The 14791-nt window shown below is 43.0% G+C and overlaps 1 protein-coding gene and 1 long non-coding RNA gene across 3 annotated transcripts; one reads left to right on the top strand and one right to left on the bottom strand.

The window, feature by feature from the left end:
- Positions 1-345: 345 nt before the first annotated feature.
- Positions 346-7072, bottom strand: slitrk4 (SLIT and NTRK-like family, member 4). The gene is made up of 2 exons (XM_074647758.1): positions 6044-7072; positions 346-5181 (listed from the first exon to the last, which is right to left on the bottom strand). Exon 2 carries the CDS (start codon positions 5137-5139, stop codon positions 2551-2553), a length of 2589 nt encoding a protein of 862 aa, XP_074503859.1. The 5' UTR covers positions 5140-5181; positions 6044-7072; the 3' UTR covers positions 346-2550.
- LOC141774937 (uncharacterized) lies at positions 6997-13933 on the top strand. 2 transcript variants are annotated; one of them, XR_012595522.1, is made up of 4 exons: positions 6997-7133; positions 8133-8234; positions 8349-8683; positions 13383-13933. It is a non-coding gene; the product is annotated as an uncharacterized LOC141774937 (long non-coding RNA). The 2 variants fall into 2 exon arrangements; XR_012595521.1 differs by lacking the exon at positions 13383-13933 and having other exon boundaries at positions 8349-8731.
- Positions 13934-14791: the final 858 nt, after the last annotated feature.

The raw sequence follows: 14791 nt of genomic DNA on the forward strand, positions 1-14791 counted from the left end.
CCAGAGATGTTTGAACACCTAAGATGGTTTCATGGCCTCAAGTGTAACAAAGCAGCAGTTTCCTTGAACTACAAACACTAAGCAAACATATATTATCCTTGAAGGGCAGCCAGTGTTTGCACATCAACAGAACAAAGTACAACATCCTGTCACTTGAGCTGGACTCTGTCCAACACTGAGCTGTCACACAATCCAACTTGTTCTGGGAAAAAGTCAACACGGGGGTATAAAAGGAGTTGGCAGTTTAGGGAGGCAGAATCTTTTTTTTTTGTTTTTCTCTCTTAAAGTAAAGCAGCACTTGAAAAGCTAAAGAGGATGTGAACTAAAAGAAATAGGGGGACACAGTGCAAATAGGTGCTGATTTTAATACCTTGATTTCAACATGATTATACAAGAGAAAATTAACCAATATACAGGAGATTTATGACCGATAGAAAAATTGTATTTATTATACTTTCCAAGATACATTCTATTCATTTGTAATGTCAATAAACACTCATAATTTCAACGTAACAATACTTTTTTTTTAAATAAGGACCGGATAGAGTTAAGTTGATAAAAGAATTTCCGAAATAGAACCTGTCTTGACAATATAACCTCAAACTAAATAAATTAAACAAAATCATTTTGAAGCCATCATGACCGAGCATGTTTTTACTAATATTGCACATTATGATACGATTCTGCCCAGATCTAACAATTTAGAGCTTCAATTTGATGCCTTCTTCATCCCCCCCGCTCCCCCACCCCAAACCCCCCTCCCCGCCCCCCCCAAACCCCGCACACATCTCCATTCAACCATCCCAACAATTCTGGAACCATATCAAGTTTAATGCACATTTATTTTGGTTGCATAATGTTAATAAGAAAAACCTTTTACAAGATACTGTGGGAGATATAAGAATAAGGAAACTGCTTGAAACTGCACAGACTTCTATCAGGCCTCGGCTTGTCGTGCGACACAATAAAAAGGAAACATCACAGATCACATTTCACAACCCCTTGCGTCCAGCGGGTCGAGTTCTCCGGCGAGAAACAAGAACCCTTGAATCGACTCAACACTCACTTCTTCTGGTGGCCTGAATTAGCTCTGATGCATCATTCTATCAAGTCCTTTTCCACTCTTTGTGTATTATTCTTTTTTTAAATAATACCAATAACTCTTTAAATAATCCTGCATAGAAAAATAAATTAACTATGTTGTTAAATTCTTTTTACTACGAATTGAGAGCTGACAAGGGGGGAGGTGGATCACCGATTGAATTATATTAGCGGTTCGTTTGACAATTCTGGCTTGTAGTCTCTTGATGATGATGCTCCGTCGTACAGTGTGTGTGTGTGTGTGTGTTTGTGTGTGTGTGTGTGTGTGTGTGTGTGTGTCCTTTCGTGTAATTTACAAACCAGTCCCACAGATACAAATAATGTAAGACTTACAAAATAAATTCCAGGTTTACGCTTACATGGCAAGCAGCTTTGTAAATTTTTTTTATCCTCAGGTTTTTATCATTTTTCAGAAACAACGTCCTCTGACAGTGTGTGTGCTGTTTTAGATTTCACCCAAAAACATACAGGTACTGTAAGTAGCAATTTTTGAAGAGAAACACAACTCCATTCAGAAGACACTATATTTAACATGGCTCCGTACACAAAGAGAACGAGTCAGGAAATCATTCCCCACCCCAAAAAAAGAGTTTTGCGATGCCCTAAACGGGAGCCGTTTTAGCCTCCTACCCGGCAAAGAGCAGGTGCACTGCTACTGGTGTGTAATCCAGACAAGGTGGCAGAGAGTCTGCAGCCGACTCCAGAGGGCATCCCCAAGAACAAACAGATATCCCCGCAAATACAAAAAAAAAAAAAAAAGTAGCATCCATTGAGTCACCAACTCTGTTAATCTCATCCCAGAAGCGATGATTTTGGATACCTTCCAGAGCAAAAAGAACAACAACCGACGACGTGCCCTCCCCTTTTTCTTTCTTTTTTTTCCCTCTTTTTTTAAACAAGGGTTGAAGACGGCGAGGTATATTCTCAAGTTTTCAACACCCTTTTGATTTGGTTGGGAAAACAAAAGGAAGAGAGAAAAAGAAAGAAGAAAAAAACTAAAATAAGTACCCCATTTCAATAGCAGCAAAAAAAATACTATGACTGTCTGGTTGCTTTTTTAGGGTGTCCTGTATGTGGGATTCATACATGTAGTGGCATGGATAATCCAAAAGGTCTTTTACTGTGAAATAGATCCACGCTGATTCTAGTAATAGCTTTTTGTGGTGTGGAGCCATTTTGTCCATCTCTGCATTGGTCATTAAGGATTTCCAGAAGGCACTTTTTCGCTGTGTGTGGGAGTGTGTGTGTGTGTGTGTGGCTGCAGAGAGGGAGATGAAGACAGAAAGCGAGAGATCTTGGGGGGGGTTGAATGGTGTGTGTGTGTGGCCAGAGGGGGGAGAAAGAAAGAACCAGAGAAAGGCAGATGTGTTTGGCTGTCTGTCTGCCTGTATGCGTGTCTGACTTCCTTGTGTATGTGCGTGTTAATCAATGCACTAAATCAAACATCCCCTACATTTTACTCAACGCAGTCTGCTCCTCGAGCACCTGCAGGTAATCAGGCGTTCCTTGGAGCTTGGCTTTCAGCTCGTAATACTCACTTTTCCTCTGCTCCACCACGATCTTACTGTGGTTCCCGCCTATCAGCGACGACTTCTTCATCTTTTTATCCAGCGTTTTCTCCGGGTAGCGGATCTCGTACCCGCCCATCCCTATGCTGTTGAAATCTCTTTTGCCGTCCAGGAAGTTCTGGATGAACATGCTGGGCTCCCGGTGGGGGAGGAACTCCTCCAGCTCGTCGATGGTGCTGAGGCGTTTGTTGCGCTCCAGGGTGGAGAGCGAGTCTTTGTCCTTGTCGGCGCTGTTCCGGAGGATGATCTTCTGCCTCTGCGAGTCCGCGAACTTGAACCCAGCGTCCATGTCCGAGGAGCGTCCGATACCGCAGGTGTGGCTCTTGCCGATGTGCTCGATGGTCTGGGGGATGAACGTCTCGCCTCCCAAGTCGTCCCCTGGGATGGAGCCCTTTTTGCCGGATTTGTGACTGTGCCTGCGGAGCTGCAACGACATGGAGCCGCACTCCTGATTCCCGAGCCCCTCCTGCCTGCCCTGTGGCTTTTTATTCCGCCTCAGGACAAAGACTAGAAGGCAGAAGGCCACAAACACAGTGAGGATAAGCACCACGAGGATGCTGAGGATCATGATGGAGAGAGGCACGGGCCCTCCCGGCGGTGCTTTGCCGACTCCGGCAGGCGACACTGAGGTCAAAACAGGGGTGGCGCTAGTGAGGATAAACGGCGGTCTCGGCACAAGCTTAGGGCACAGGATCTCATTTTTCAAGAGACGCAGCTCGATGTTGGAGAACTGCACAGGGGAGGCACATTTCACCTCTTTGGCAGCCACTCCATCACTTAGCTTCTCGAGCCAGAGTTTGAGGGCGACAAGATCGCAGGAACACTCCCACGGGTTCCCTTCTAGGTCTATCTGGGTCAATGTTCGCAGCTGGTCCAAGACACCACTCACTGGTAGGGTCATGAAGTGGTTGTTTTTCAGATTCAGCCTGGCTAAAGACACACCCGCAAACACGTAGGCGGGGAGACTCCGCAGAACGTTGTTGTTGAGATACAGGAGTTGGAGGTTCGGCATGGAGTCAAATGTACCCGCTAAGATTTCTTTTATGGCATTGTATTCCAAATATAGATACTGTAGGTTCGTGAGGCCCAAAAACATCTCCGGGTGTAACTGTTCAAGCTGGTTTCCATTCAAATACAGTCTCCTCAGATTAGTGAGGTTAGAAAACACGCCTTTCTGGACTGTGACAATTTGATTGCTGCCAAGATGTAGCAAATCTAGGCCCTCAAACCCTTGGAAATCAGCCGGGCTTATGTCGCGGATGTAATTTCCACTCAGGTGAAGCTTCTTGGCATTTGGGGGTTTGGGAATGAGATCACCTAAACTTTTAACATTCCTCTCCTGACAGCTGACGCTGATGCCAAAGTCAGAGGGGTGGGCTTTACAGCTGCAGGGCTGTGGACACAACAAAGGAGGGGTCCGTGTCTGATAGGAAACAATCTGGTTTATTCCTCCAAAAGGGGGCAAACCGGCCACAATACCATTACCGTAAATCTTCGATGAGTCCGTGGTTTTTGGCGTTTTTGTGGCTGCGGGAGCCACAGTGGTTGGGGACATTTTGGAAGGCGACCCGTTATCGGGTGGCGCGGGCGGCATCTGAACATCAAAGTCACTTCCTGTTCCCATGGGACAAAGCTCCTGTTTGTTGGTTTCTTTCAGGAGCCTCCCGTACAAGTCACTCGGCGTTTCGCATATGGCCTCGCCGATAAAAATATTATAGGGCATGTTTTCAAGCCATGCCTTGAGAGGTGCTAAATCACAGGTACAGTTCCAGGGGTTGTCGTCCAGCTGAAGCTCTACAATGCGCCCAATGTGCTCCAGAACCCCCAAATAAGGAAGTTTCTGGATCCTGTTCCCCCTTATATCCAGGTGTGTGAGCGAGGCAAAGCGAAATATGTTGTCAGGAAGTGCCTGTATGAGATTATCATTCAGGATGAGCACTTTTAGCCGGTGCAGTTTGTTAAACGCTCCCTTTTCGATGTACTTGATCAAGTTGTAGTCAGCCTGAAGGTATTCCAAGTTCTCTATCCCTTGGAAAGTGTCCGCTCGCAGCACCTTTAACTCATTATTGTTCAGGTGCAACTGCTTCAACGCGCTCATCCCCATGAACGCTCCGCCTTCCACGTTCTGCAGTTTATTGTTCCCCAGCTGCAGCGACACGGCGTGGGTGAAGTTGAGGAACGAGTTCGGGTAGAGTATGATCAAGAAGTTGTTCTGGAAGTTCAGGTGGTAGAGGGACGAGGCCGGCGGGATGAGCTGCGTGGGCCGGTAGACGGTGATCTTCTCGCAGTTGGCGTACAGCACGTTCTCCACCGACATGCAGGAGCAGGCGCTGCAGGTCTCGGCCATCAGGTCTGAGGCGGACGGGTCCGCCGTCTGGGGTCCGTCCGACATGGAGGGGGAGGAGAGGGAGGAGGAGAGGGAGCCGGAGATGGAGGAAGAAAAGGCTGCCAGCAGGAGTACGAGCAGCATCTCGCCGGTTAGAAATCCTCCCCCAGTAAACCATTTAGTAACCTTTGGAGAGAGAGAAAAAGACAGGTGCGTGCACAAACATTCACACACACACACACACACACACACACACACACACACACACACACACAGGCGTACATATGTGCAAACACAGAGACGCATGTGCACACACACACACACACAGAAAGCAAACCATCAAAATGCATATTTGATATTGATTATACTGCAATCTTTTATACATTTTTGAAGTTTTCCGGGTTGTAATTTTGCCTTTAAATGTAAATATGCAAGTCGTCGGGCTAGTGGGGCACATTTCTAATTATTGCACTTTTTTTTATTGGAATCATTGTAGCGAGCAGCTTTAGCTTTGACACAATGATTCACCCCTAATCATTGGACGACAGATTATTCAGTACTGCAGGAAAAAAGAAACCACATGCTCTGGAAATTACTCAAACCCACGAACTGCTGCACATCTTATTCCGACATCCGAAGCGTGAAGCATCATCTCGGAACAAAATGTCTAAGACAGCAAGCACGACTAATATTCTTCACCTCTCAGCATAATCCAACATAATCAAAGTCAAACGGCTGCAGTTCTCTTTTTTCGTGGGGGTCTCATTTGAAGCCAGCAAGCAGCCGCACCACCACCACCACCACCACCACTAAGCAGCACATTCAGGTTATTTAGGAAAGCCAACTGTGAGAGCAAGGGGAAGTGGAAGAATTGGGACTGTGCCCATTGCTGACATATTGAGAGGGGTTTTGAGCGACACGCTTTTATCACACAGATAAAACATTTGTTTTCCATATTTGACACCAAAAAGGAAAAAATAAAGATCCTCAAATCTATAAATCAGGTCATTTTTAAAGGATAAAAAAGATTTTTTTTAAATAGACTTACCCAAAGCTGAGGTGGTAATGAATGCGGCTCCCTCTGGAGACACGGGGCAGCATTGGTGAGACATGGAAGGAGACAAGCAGTCCTCCCAGCAGCAGCTGTAGTAGAACAGCAGACAGTTCTAGGGGCGCAACAAGGTTTTCCTCCAGCCCCCTATATCCCCATGTAGGCTACTGTAGATCAACCCGAGCCAAGCAAACTGGCGGGGGTGCGGTGGAGATGGAGAGAGGAGAGAGGAGGAGGAGGAGGAGGAAGAGGAGGAGGAGGAGGAGGAGGAGGGAGGTGGAGGGGTGTTGGTGTTGGGGGGGGGGGGGGGGGAGCTCCGATTTCACCCGATGCGTCTCTTGCTGACGGGCTCCTCTTGCTTGGAAAAATCACCTCTCTGGTCGGTCGGTCCCCAAGGTGGTTGTACTACCTCCATGGGAGAGCATTCATTAGGTTGCAGGAGAGAAAGAGAGAGAGAGAGAGAGAGAGAGAGAGAGAGAGAGAGAGAGTCTGAGAGAGATGCAGACAGCTTTTTTAGAGATCTTGACAGCGCGTCCGGCGACTCCAAGGCGTGAAAAAAGGCGCAAGGCGGTCGGTGATGCGGTGAAATAAGTCTGTCATTCTTGGAGCTTTTTTTTTTTTTTTTTAAGGGGTGAGACTGGAGAAGGAGGAGGATGGAGAAAAATGGGAAAGAGAGAGAGAGGATGGCCAGCACTGTGCGTCTGGCTTTCAGCTCGGCTCAGCAACCCCCAACCATCCGATGAATAAATACTGGTTTGTTTCAGCCGAAGTTGCGCACAGGGAGAATAAGGCTTCTTCAGAGGAGGGAAGCAACCCAAACGCTCCTATTAGGGTATGTTATTCTCCATCGAGGCGGCATAAATCCAGCACTTTGCTCTGAGCCCTCCGCGAGAAAACAGTTGTTTTCTCTTCAGTTTTATTTGCAGACGGTGGTGGCAGCAGAAGAAGAGATGCTTATTTCTGTCGGGAGGTGGTTTTTCTTCTGAAAAAAAGGACGGATGTTAAAAGAAGGTATAGAAGCTCCTCTCCCGGACCATTAAAAAAAAAGCGGACAGAGAGAAACAAGAGTCCGGACAACAGAAACCCGGTGCGTAAAACTGAATAATGCAGTTCTTCAGCCTTTAGTCCGCTGCGGTGAGGAGAGAGTGAGGAGCTGCTGGACAACTCCGAGCTTCCATCCGTCCACGGGAAGAAGAAATGTCATGTGAATAAACTTGGAAGAGGGAAATGTATGTTTTTAAAGCCCAAAAAATATCCAGAAAATTAAAAGCAAAGGACGGCGTTTTTCTTCCACCCCCCCTCCTCCTGTAAGACAGAACAGTATCCGTGTTCGTCAGGCGCACAAGTCTGCTGGCTCCTTCTGCAGCCGCATTCACCAGCTACCCACACGACTAGAGGAGGAGAATGCAGAGATGTGGAGAGAGAGAGAGAGAGAGAGAGAGAGAGGAGGGAGGAGAGAGAGAGAGGAGAGAGAGAGAGAGAGAGGAGAGAGAGAGAGAGAGAAAGAGAGAGAGGAAAGGAGGGGGGGGTCTCTCACGTAGACCGAAAATGAGGAACTTCAGACCTTGAAACAGATCCGTTATTTGGAGCGCACAATTTAATATCTGTATTTCTGACACTTTATTACAATCTTCTAATTATCCTTTTATTATTGTTTTTTGGGGAAATTTAAAGACAAGGAGGCTCTATAACCTGTTTTATCTTTGCTCCATGTGTAACCTCCAAGGGGATCAAAGATGTTTGGTGGGGGGAAAAAACGCTTTACCTGCCAAATCGTCGCATTGGACATGACTTGCGCACGGCTTGAGCGCGTCCACGAGGTCCGATTGGAGAGAGAGAGAGAGTGTGTGTTTAAAACCGGGCACGGGAGCGCGCCTTGTGAGCGGCATTTTAAATAGAAGAGGGAGAGAGAGAGAGAGAGAGAGGAGGAGAAAGAGGAGGAGAGGGGGTTATTATTCAAGAGTGCTGCAGTCAGACGGGCTGCAAGAGGGGGGGAGAGGAGGAGGAGGAGGAGGAGGAGGAGGTGGGAAATCAGTCAATCAGAGGCTCATGCGGTTCACATTTTCCCTCTCTGTGTGTTTTGCAGGAGAGAAGGGAGGATCGGAGGAGAGAGGAGGAGAGGAGAGAAGGAGAGGGGGTGGAGATGGAGGGAGCGGTGATGGAGAGGAGAACCAGAGCGCCCAAAAAGGTACTGCTACTGTTTCTAATATCATTTTTTTTCTCTATAGGCTCCTTGAAATGAGTGACAACATGTTATCTGTGTGTCCATCTCTCTCTGTTTTATTTATTCATGTGGGATGAGTCCCGCGCGCTGAGTGTATAGTGGCCGCATGGCGCAGCGCCCGCTCTCTCGTCCACACGCAGCTGACACCCCCATGGGAGAGAAAAGGGAGTCGGACCTGAAACCTGACAGTGTTCGGGCCTCACCGGAAGCGTCACCTCTGGTTTCCTCTTGCAACAGGTGACCGAGCCAAGTGACGCATACAATAAGCCAGCGAGGGCTGGAGAAAGGGCGGATGGAGGAGTATGGATGTCACCCAACACCACCCAACCCCACCAACACCAACCAGCCCCAAGGCATGCTTAATGATGATGCTGCTGCAGCCACAAACTGAACAGATTGAAAGCTGTGTATAGGTGTGATTAACCTCTACATCATTTCAAAAATAAAATATGTTACAAGTATTGGATACAGACATAATTTGTTTTTTAGTAAAAGCAGTATTTCTCTCTGTCTTTTGCAACTAAAATCTTTGATTTTGAAAATCTAGAAATATTTAACTAGTGATGCAAACAACCATTTTCTACATGCAGAAGTGTGTGTGGCATGTTAATGCAGCCACTAAAGTTTCCCTCAAAACTGAACAAATTGAAAGTTGTGAGTAGATGGGATAAACCTCTACATAATTTCAAAATAAAATATGTTACAAGTATTGAATACAGGCATAGTTTGGTTATTAATAATGACAGTATTTCTCTCTGTCTTTTGCAACAAAACAATCAGAGAATTTTAATGGCATTTGGCACAATATTTCTATTTTTTTCTAATAGTACATTACTATTTTATTGTGAAAATCTAGAAATATATAACTACTGATGTAAACAACCATTTTCTACATGCAGAAGCGTCTCAATATAATTTGAGGACCCGGGGCTACTGACATTTTGGAGGCCCTCCCCTCCCTTCACAATATGCTTGTGGCCCCCCCCCACCCCGTCGAAAGACAACGACAAATAGTAAACAGAGTGTCCTCCTAATCAGTAAACACAATATGAAACTCATCAATATAAGACAATTTGAATCAATTAATTAAAAACCTGCAAAGAATCATGTAAAACCTGGTATAAAAACGGTTATTGTCTTACCTTCAGAAGTGCTTTCTCCTGTGTAAGGAAGTAGGCCAAAGTCACGTTATTCGTGTCATTTTTGTGTATGTTGTTTTCCTGAATTGTCTTCCAGCTTTTAGGTGGTTAAAACGATCAGGTATGTTTGCCAATATGGAGTAATAGATATGTGAGAGAATAGCATAACATGTTGCCCTGAGCTGTCGTAGTCTGGCTTGTTTGACGTGTAGCGCTGTCCGTGGTGCTGATCACGCAACTGTTGCGATGTCGCTGTTTTAATGAAATTTTTTTGCACTAATAACCGACCAAGGCAAGATAAAAGTAAAAGCATAATGATAATCTAAGGTTTAAAATAGTGCAGTTGAAATGTAGGGCTCCAAAATAATCAGAAGTAAATATAAAAAAGTAATGTTAATGTAACTTTATTTATGTTTTGTTGATGTTAAAATGTTAATATGCATGCTGTCTTGTACTTGTTGGCATAGTTCAAAAACAGAAATCATATTTAACCAAACATTACCAACTCAAGATCCACTTGCTGCTATTTTTTCCTCTGGAGCTTTCCACCAGAAGCACGGGGGAGAAAAAAGCTAGTAAGTAAACATTGAGTTGGAATTGTTTAGTCAAACTGCTGTTTCTGAGGTCATAAATTGGACTTTCCTGCTTAACGAACTACACCGCTCCTTCCTGTTTCTAAAAGGTTTCATGCATAATCACACTGACACTGACACTGACGCCCATGGCAGAAATAATATGCAGCATTTCTATGACACCCGTGTCTCTAATGCATTATAGACATACTTATAATGTGTTATAATCTGACTGTATAATTATAGTTATAAGCACTCATACATATCCATAATGCTTTTTAACAATAATAATAACACATTACAAAGCATTTTATAATGACTTATTGAGGTCAAGTTTCATAATACTTCATATATGCTGGTCCCTCAGCAAATAAAAGTGACCAACACGTATGACATATTATGATACTTGACCTTACAAGTAATTATAAGATGCTGTTGTTATTATTGTTATAAAGCAAATGCAGACCAGATAGGACTGCACAATTAATCGAATATTAATCGCGATCACAATTTGGGCTCCCCACGATTAAATGAACGTGATCGACTGTGATAGTGGCGTTTAAAAATCCTGCTCTGCTCATAGAAAATTTCAAACAGACAGCCACCAGGATGTGATCGAGATGTCTTGGTTTCACTTTTTGGGGTCATCCTGCTGCGTGACCACTGTACAGGTCTTGTCTAGAAAGTAAGGTTAAGCATATTACAAAAACTTGCAAAAACTCTCGCGAGACTTGCTGCCCGAGGACTTATCCTGATCCTTATTCTTAATTATTATAGGTCAATTCTTAATTAACAACCTCACGAGAGTTTCGCCAATTTGCGCGTTACCTTTTAGACCCACCTTGCAGTGACAGCCTGTGAAAAACAGAGAACAGATGGGCAGAACAAAAATACACTGAATTCAGGTTATTTTGATGCAAATATTTGTACACTAGGAGGAATGTTGCAAGATATGGAAGTGAAAGCAGTTGGGCTGTGTATTGGCAAGAATCTGGCGATATGATACGTATCACGATACAGCGGTAACAATTCTATGGAAGTTTTTATTGGACTGTAATAGTTGTAATCCATAGAAGACAATCCACATATGCGTACATATCACTTTACATGTAAACCTATAACATTTTTATGTGGAATTAAAATACGTGTTCACAGAGTAAGTTACGCGTATTTGCAAATCGCCCTGTATTTTTGTGGATGTGACTTTACACAACCTAAATACAAAAATACGTTTGCGGGTTGTGAAATATTTGTAGATCACGTTACATATTTGTGAATTGTCTTCTGTGGATTACAGCTATTATCTACAGATATGCTACGGTACGAATCGGACAACATTTCGTAAACAAACAGGAGGAAAGTTACAAATGTCATGTGACCCATTAATCCACAGGAAGCAATATGCAAATGCGCAAATATCATTCCACGCATAGAAATGGATGCCCAATTGCGTATATATTACTTTACATGTAAACCTTAAAAAAACGTATTTTTAACCTAATTTAGGAAAACTGTCATAGTATAAAGAACACCCCGCCATGTGCATAAAATTGGAGTAAAAAAAAGTTTACTTTTTTTCTGCTATCAGAACAGTGGGATCTGCATTTGCATTCATTACAGTCCGTGTATCATCCAACATCATGGCACTACAATGAGTTGACTGAGTCTATCTAAACTATTATTTAAAATGGATAGTGTTTTTGATAATCAAAACAGTATCACAAAATATAATATTGCAATATTTTCCTACACCCCTAGAAAAGCAGCGCTCTGTTTATTTAAATGTGAAAGTGCAATACAAATATGTTGTCATATTTAAATCAGTGAATAATTGTGATACATAATCGTGATCTCAATATTGATCAAAATAATTATCATTTTAATTATCATAATCGTGCAGCTCTACTACCAGACCTTTTTTTTCCATGTTAGAAAATGAAAAGAACCATACAGTCCACCTCTATTGCATTATGTTTGACTGAAGTTATATCACCAACTCATGTTACTCGACATTTAAAGGTCCCATATCATGCTCATCTTCAGGTTCATACTTGTATGTAGGGTTTCTACTAGAACATGTTTACATGCTTTAATGTTCAAAAAACAATTTTTTTTCCTCATCCTGTCTGTCTGAATATACCTGTATTCACCTTCTGTCTGAAACGCTCCGTTTTAGTGCATTTCAACGGAATGGCAACAGAACTGCGTTGCCAGGCAACAGTTTGTGTCCATGTTTACTTCCTGTCAGGTGATGTCATCCACATACACTGCAACAGGAAATAAACTGGGACACATTTAGAATGTTTACGTTTAAAACCGTTAAATGGTCTAAGTATTGTATATTTGTGACATCACAAATGGACAGAAATCCTGACGGCTCGTTTCAAACGCCCAGTTTCTGAATACGGGCTGTGTGTATTTCTCCGTATATTGAGCATTTTGATACTTTCACAGTATTTATATATATCACTTAAACCTACTTTATAATATAAAAGACATGAAAACATCACTTTTTACAATATGGGACCTTTAATGTGATCATTTAACTGCAGACGTTCATTCTCTCACATTAGAAGGTGATATTTGTGTTCTGGAAAAGCTCATCGCTGAATGTAATGTATCATATTTAACTGAAACTCTATCCATTTCCTATTTGACAGACACATTACGCCAGACAATTCTCCCCTGCACAAAAGAGTACAACACATTAAGGGAAGCATTGTAAATGTATTTATGATGATTTTGTGTCTTCCTTTGATACGATCCCCTCCGCTCTACGAAAGCCAGTTGGTAATTAAGGACCCTTCAAACTGCAAGTTATCATGTTTTGATAGAACATCTAGCCTCAATTATTTCTCATTCAGCTGAACCCGGCAGCCTTCTAATATAGTTTATTCTAAAGTATTTATGACAAAAAAAAAACACTCACTGGAATGATTGATTCACAGCGATGCTTGCAAACCGGGGTGTGGTTGAGTTCTTCAAAAAGTAGCCCCGCCGTCACCTGCGTGAAAGCAGCAAAATCAAGCATCACTCCTCCAAAGTCTCTCCAGTGTGTGTAGATTAATACGCGGAGGCTGCGAGTGTGTGCTGATATTTGACAGTCTTGGACATGTTCCTGCACTGGCTGTGAGTGGCCTGAGGGAAGCAGGCCTACTAGAGAATGAGCCAGACAGTTGGCACAAGCCTCCGCTTCCGTCTCAGCTGTCGTTGGTAGTCTGGCCATGTGGCTGAGACACTGCTTCCTGTGTCCAAACACTGGAAAAAAAACACAAAAAACTTGAATCTCATGTGCTCTAATCCCATTTGTTGGATTAAAATAAAGCATGTTATTATGTGTTTAAAGAGGGATTTGTGTGTCGCACCCTCTCTCGTTTTGCTCTTGTTTTGTCCCCTTGCAGCCACTGTGAATGCTGGGAGTGCCTCCTGTAGCTGAGGATTTTATTAGTGTTTGATGTGTCGCCCCCGTCTGGTCACAAAGGTAACTGCAGCGCATTCAGGAGACATGTACTGTTGGTAGGTAAGGCTGCTCAGGTGAGGCCCCTTTCACTCTGTTTGCTCATTTTTAATAATGTCTCATGGATTTTTTTTTTTCCAGCAGTGCGGCACATCGGCACGCTCACTGATCAATGGCTCAGGCCTGTTTGGATCACAGACACCTGTTGTCCTGCTGCAGATGTTTGCCAGCAGCAGCACTGATGCAAAACTAATACGGATGGCAATCTGGTATTAGCAAAGAATGCCAATTATTTCTCTTTTACAGAACAAATAACAAAATTGAATATGTTTCTCCCCTTTTTCTTTTATTTCTTTACAATTCTAATGTACAATTTAGTGGGGAAACATATAGGAATGTTATTTAAAAGGTCCTCAATAATAATTCAATCAGTGTATCTAAATCTGATTTATTCCAGAGCAGGGCTTGAAGTGGAAAGTGCCGGTACTCCCCTTATCCACATGTTGGCAGCATGTGTACCGGCCGGTAATCTTTTGCTCCTATTTATTTATGTTTTATTTTTTTAAGCATGTTATACTGTGTCAGTCATAATCAGCTGTGGTTTTATTGCTATTATTATACTTGGGCTTTGCATCTTCTATAGTAGGCCTATAATACTCCAATAATATTCACACTGGAACATTGTAGGGTTAAGGTGGTGTGTGTGTATATATAGTGTTAATACCTATAGTGCTTTCCTTTGTTATTTTTAGTATCGTTCTATAATATATTATGGGATGTCTATAGGCTGGAATCAACAGCAGGGTCCTTCCTCAAGAAAATTTGAAAGTTTTTGACTAAAAACTGCAATTATACATCATTTTGGACCATTATTATTTCCAGTTACATGATTATTTTTTATTATTTATCACAGCCTTTGTCTGAACATTCAATTTTTCTTCTATCAAATCAAATTCTATAAATTCTATTCTATAAATCAAAAGGGCAGATTCGCTTTGAGTGATGCTCTAACGGAAGAAAGTCCAGACCCCTAAGTTGTGAGCAAGGGTGTTACTTTTTACTGTTTCAGGTTGATTTACTCACAGCGTTACACATCGTGGAATATTTTGCCACTAACAATTAGATCTCAGGTCTCTAAAGACCCATCTCTTTTCTACCCCTCTTAATTATCATCATGAAGACATGCCTGACCACCAGAGGTGTCAAGTCTCAAGTCTTTGCACGCAAGTCCCAAGTCAAGACTGATAAACTTTGAGTTTCAAGTCCTAAACAAGTCATTATACACTCTTCACCAAATGCTATGCCATTTTAACAACAGCGTAATAATGTATTCAATTTACAAAAATCATAAAT

Source organism: Sebastes fasciatus, chromosome 10, assembly GCF_043250625.1.
Source record: "Sebastes fasciatus isolate fSebFas1 chromosome 10, fSebFas1.pri, whole genome shotgun sequence".
Lineage (NCBI taxonomy): Eukaryota > Metazoa > Chordata > Actinopteri > Perciformes > Sebastidae > Sebastes > Sebastes fasciatus.

Coding starts and splice junctions, on each gene's coding strand:
- slitrk4 (XM_074647758.1), bottom strand. CDS start 5,139: ATGCTGCTCGTACTCCTGCTGGCAGCCTTTTCTTCCTCCATCTCCGGC.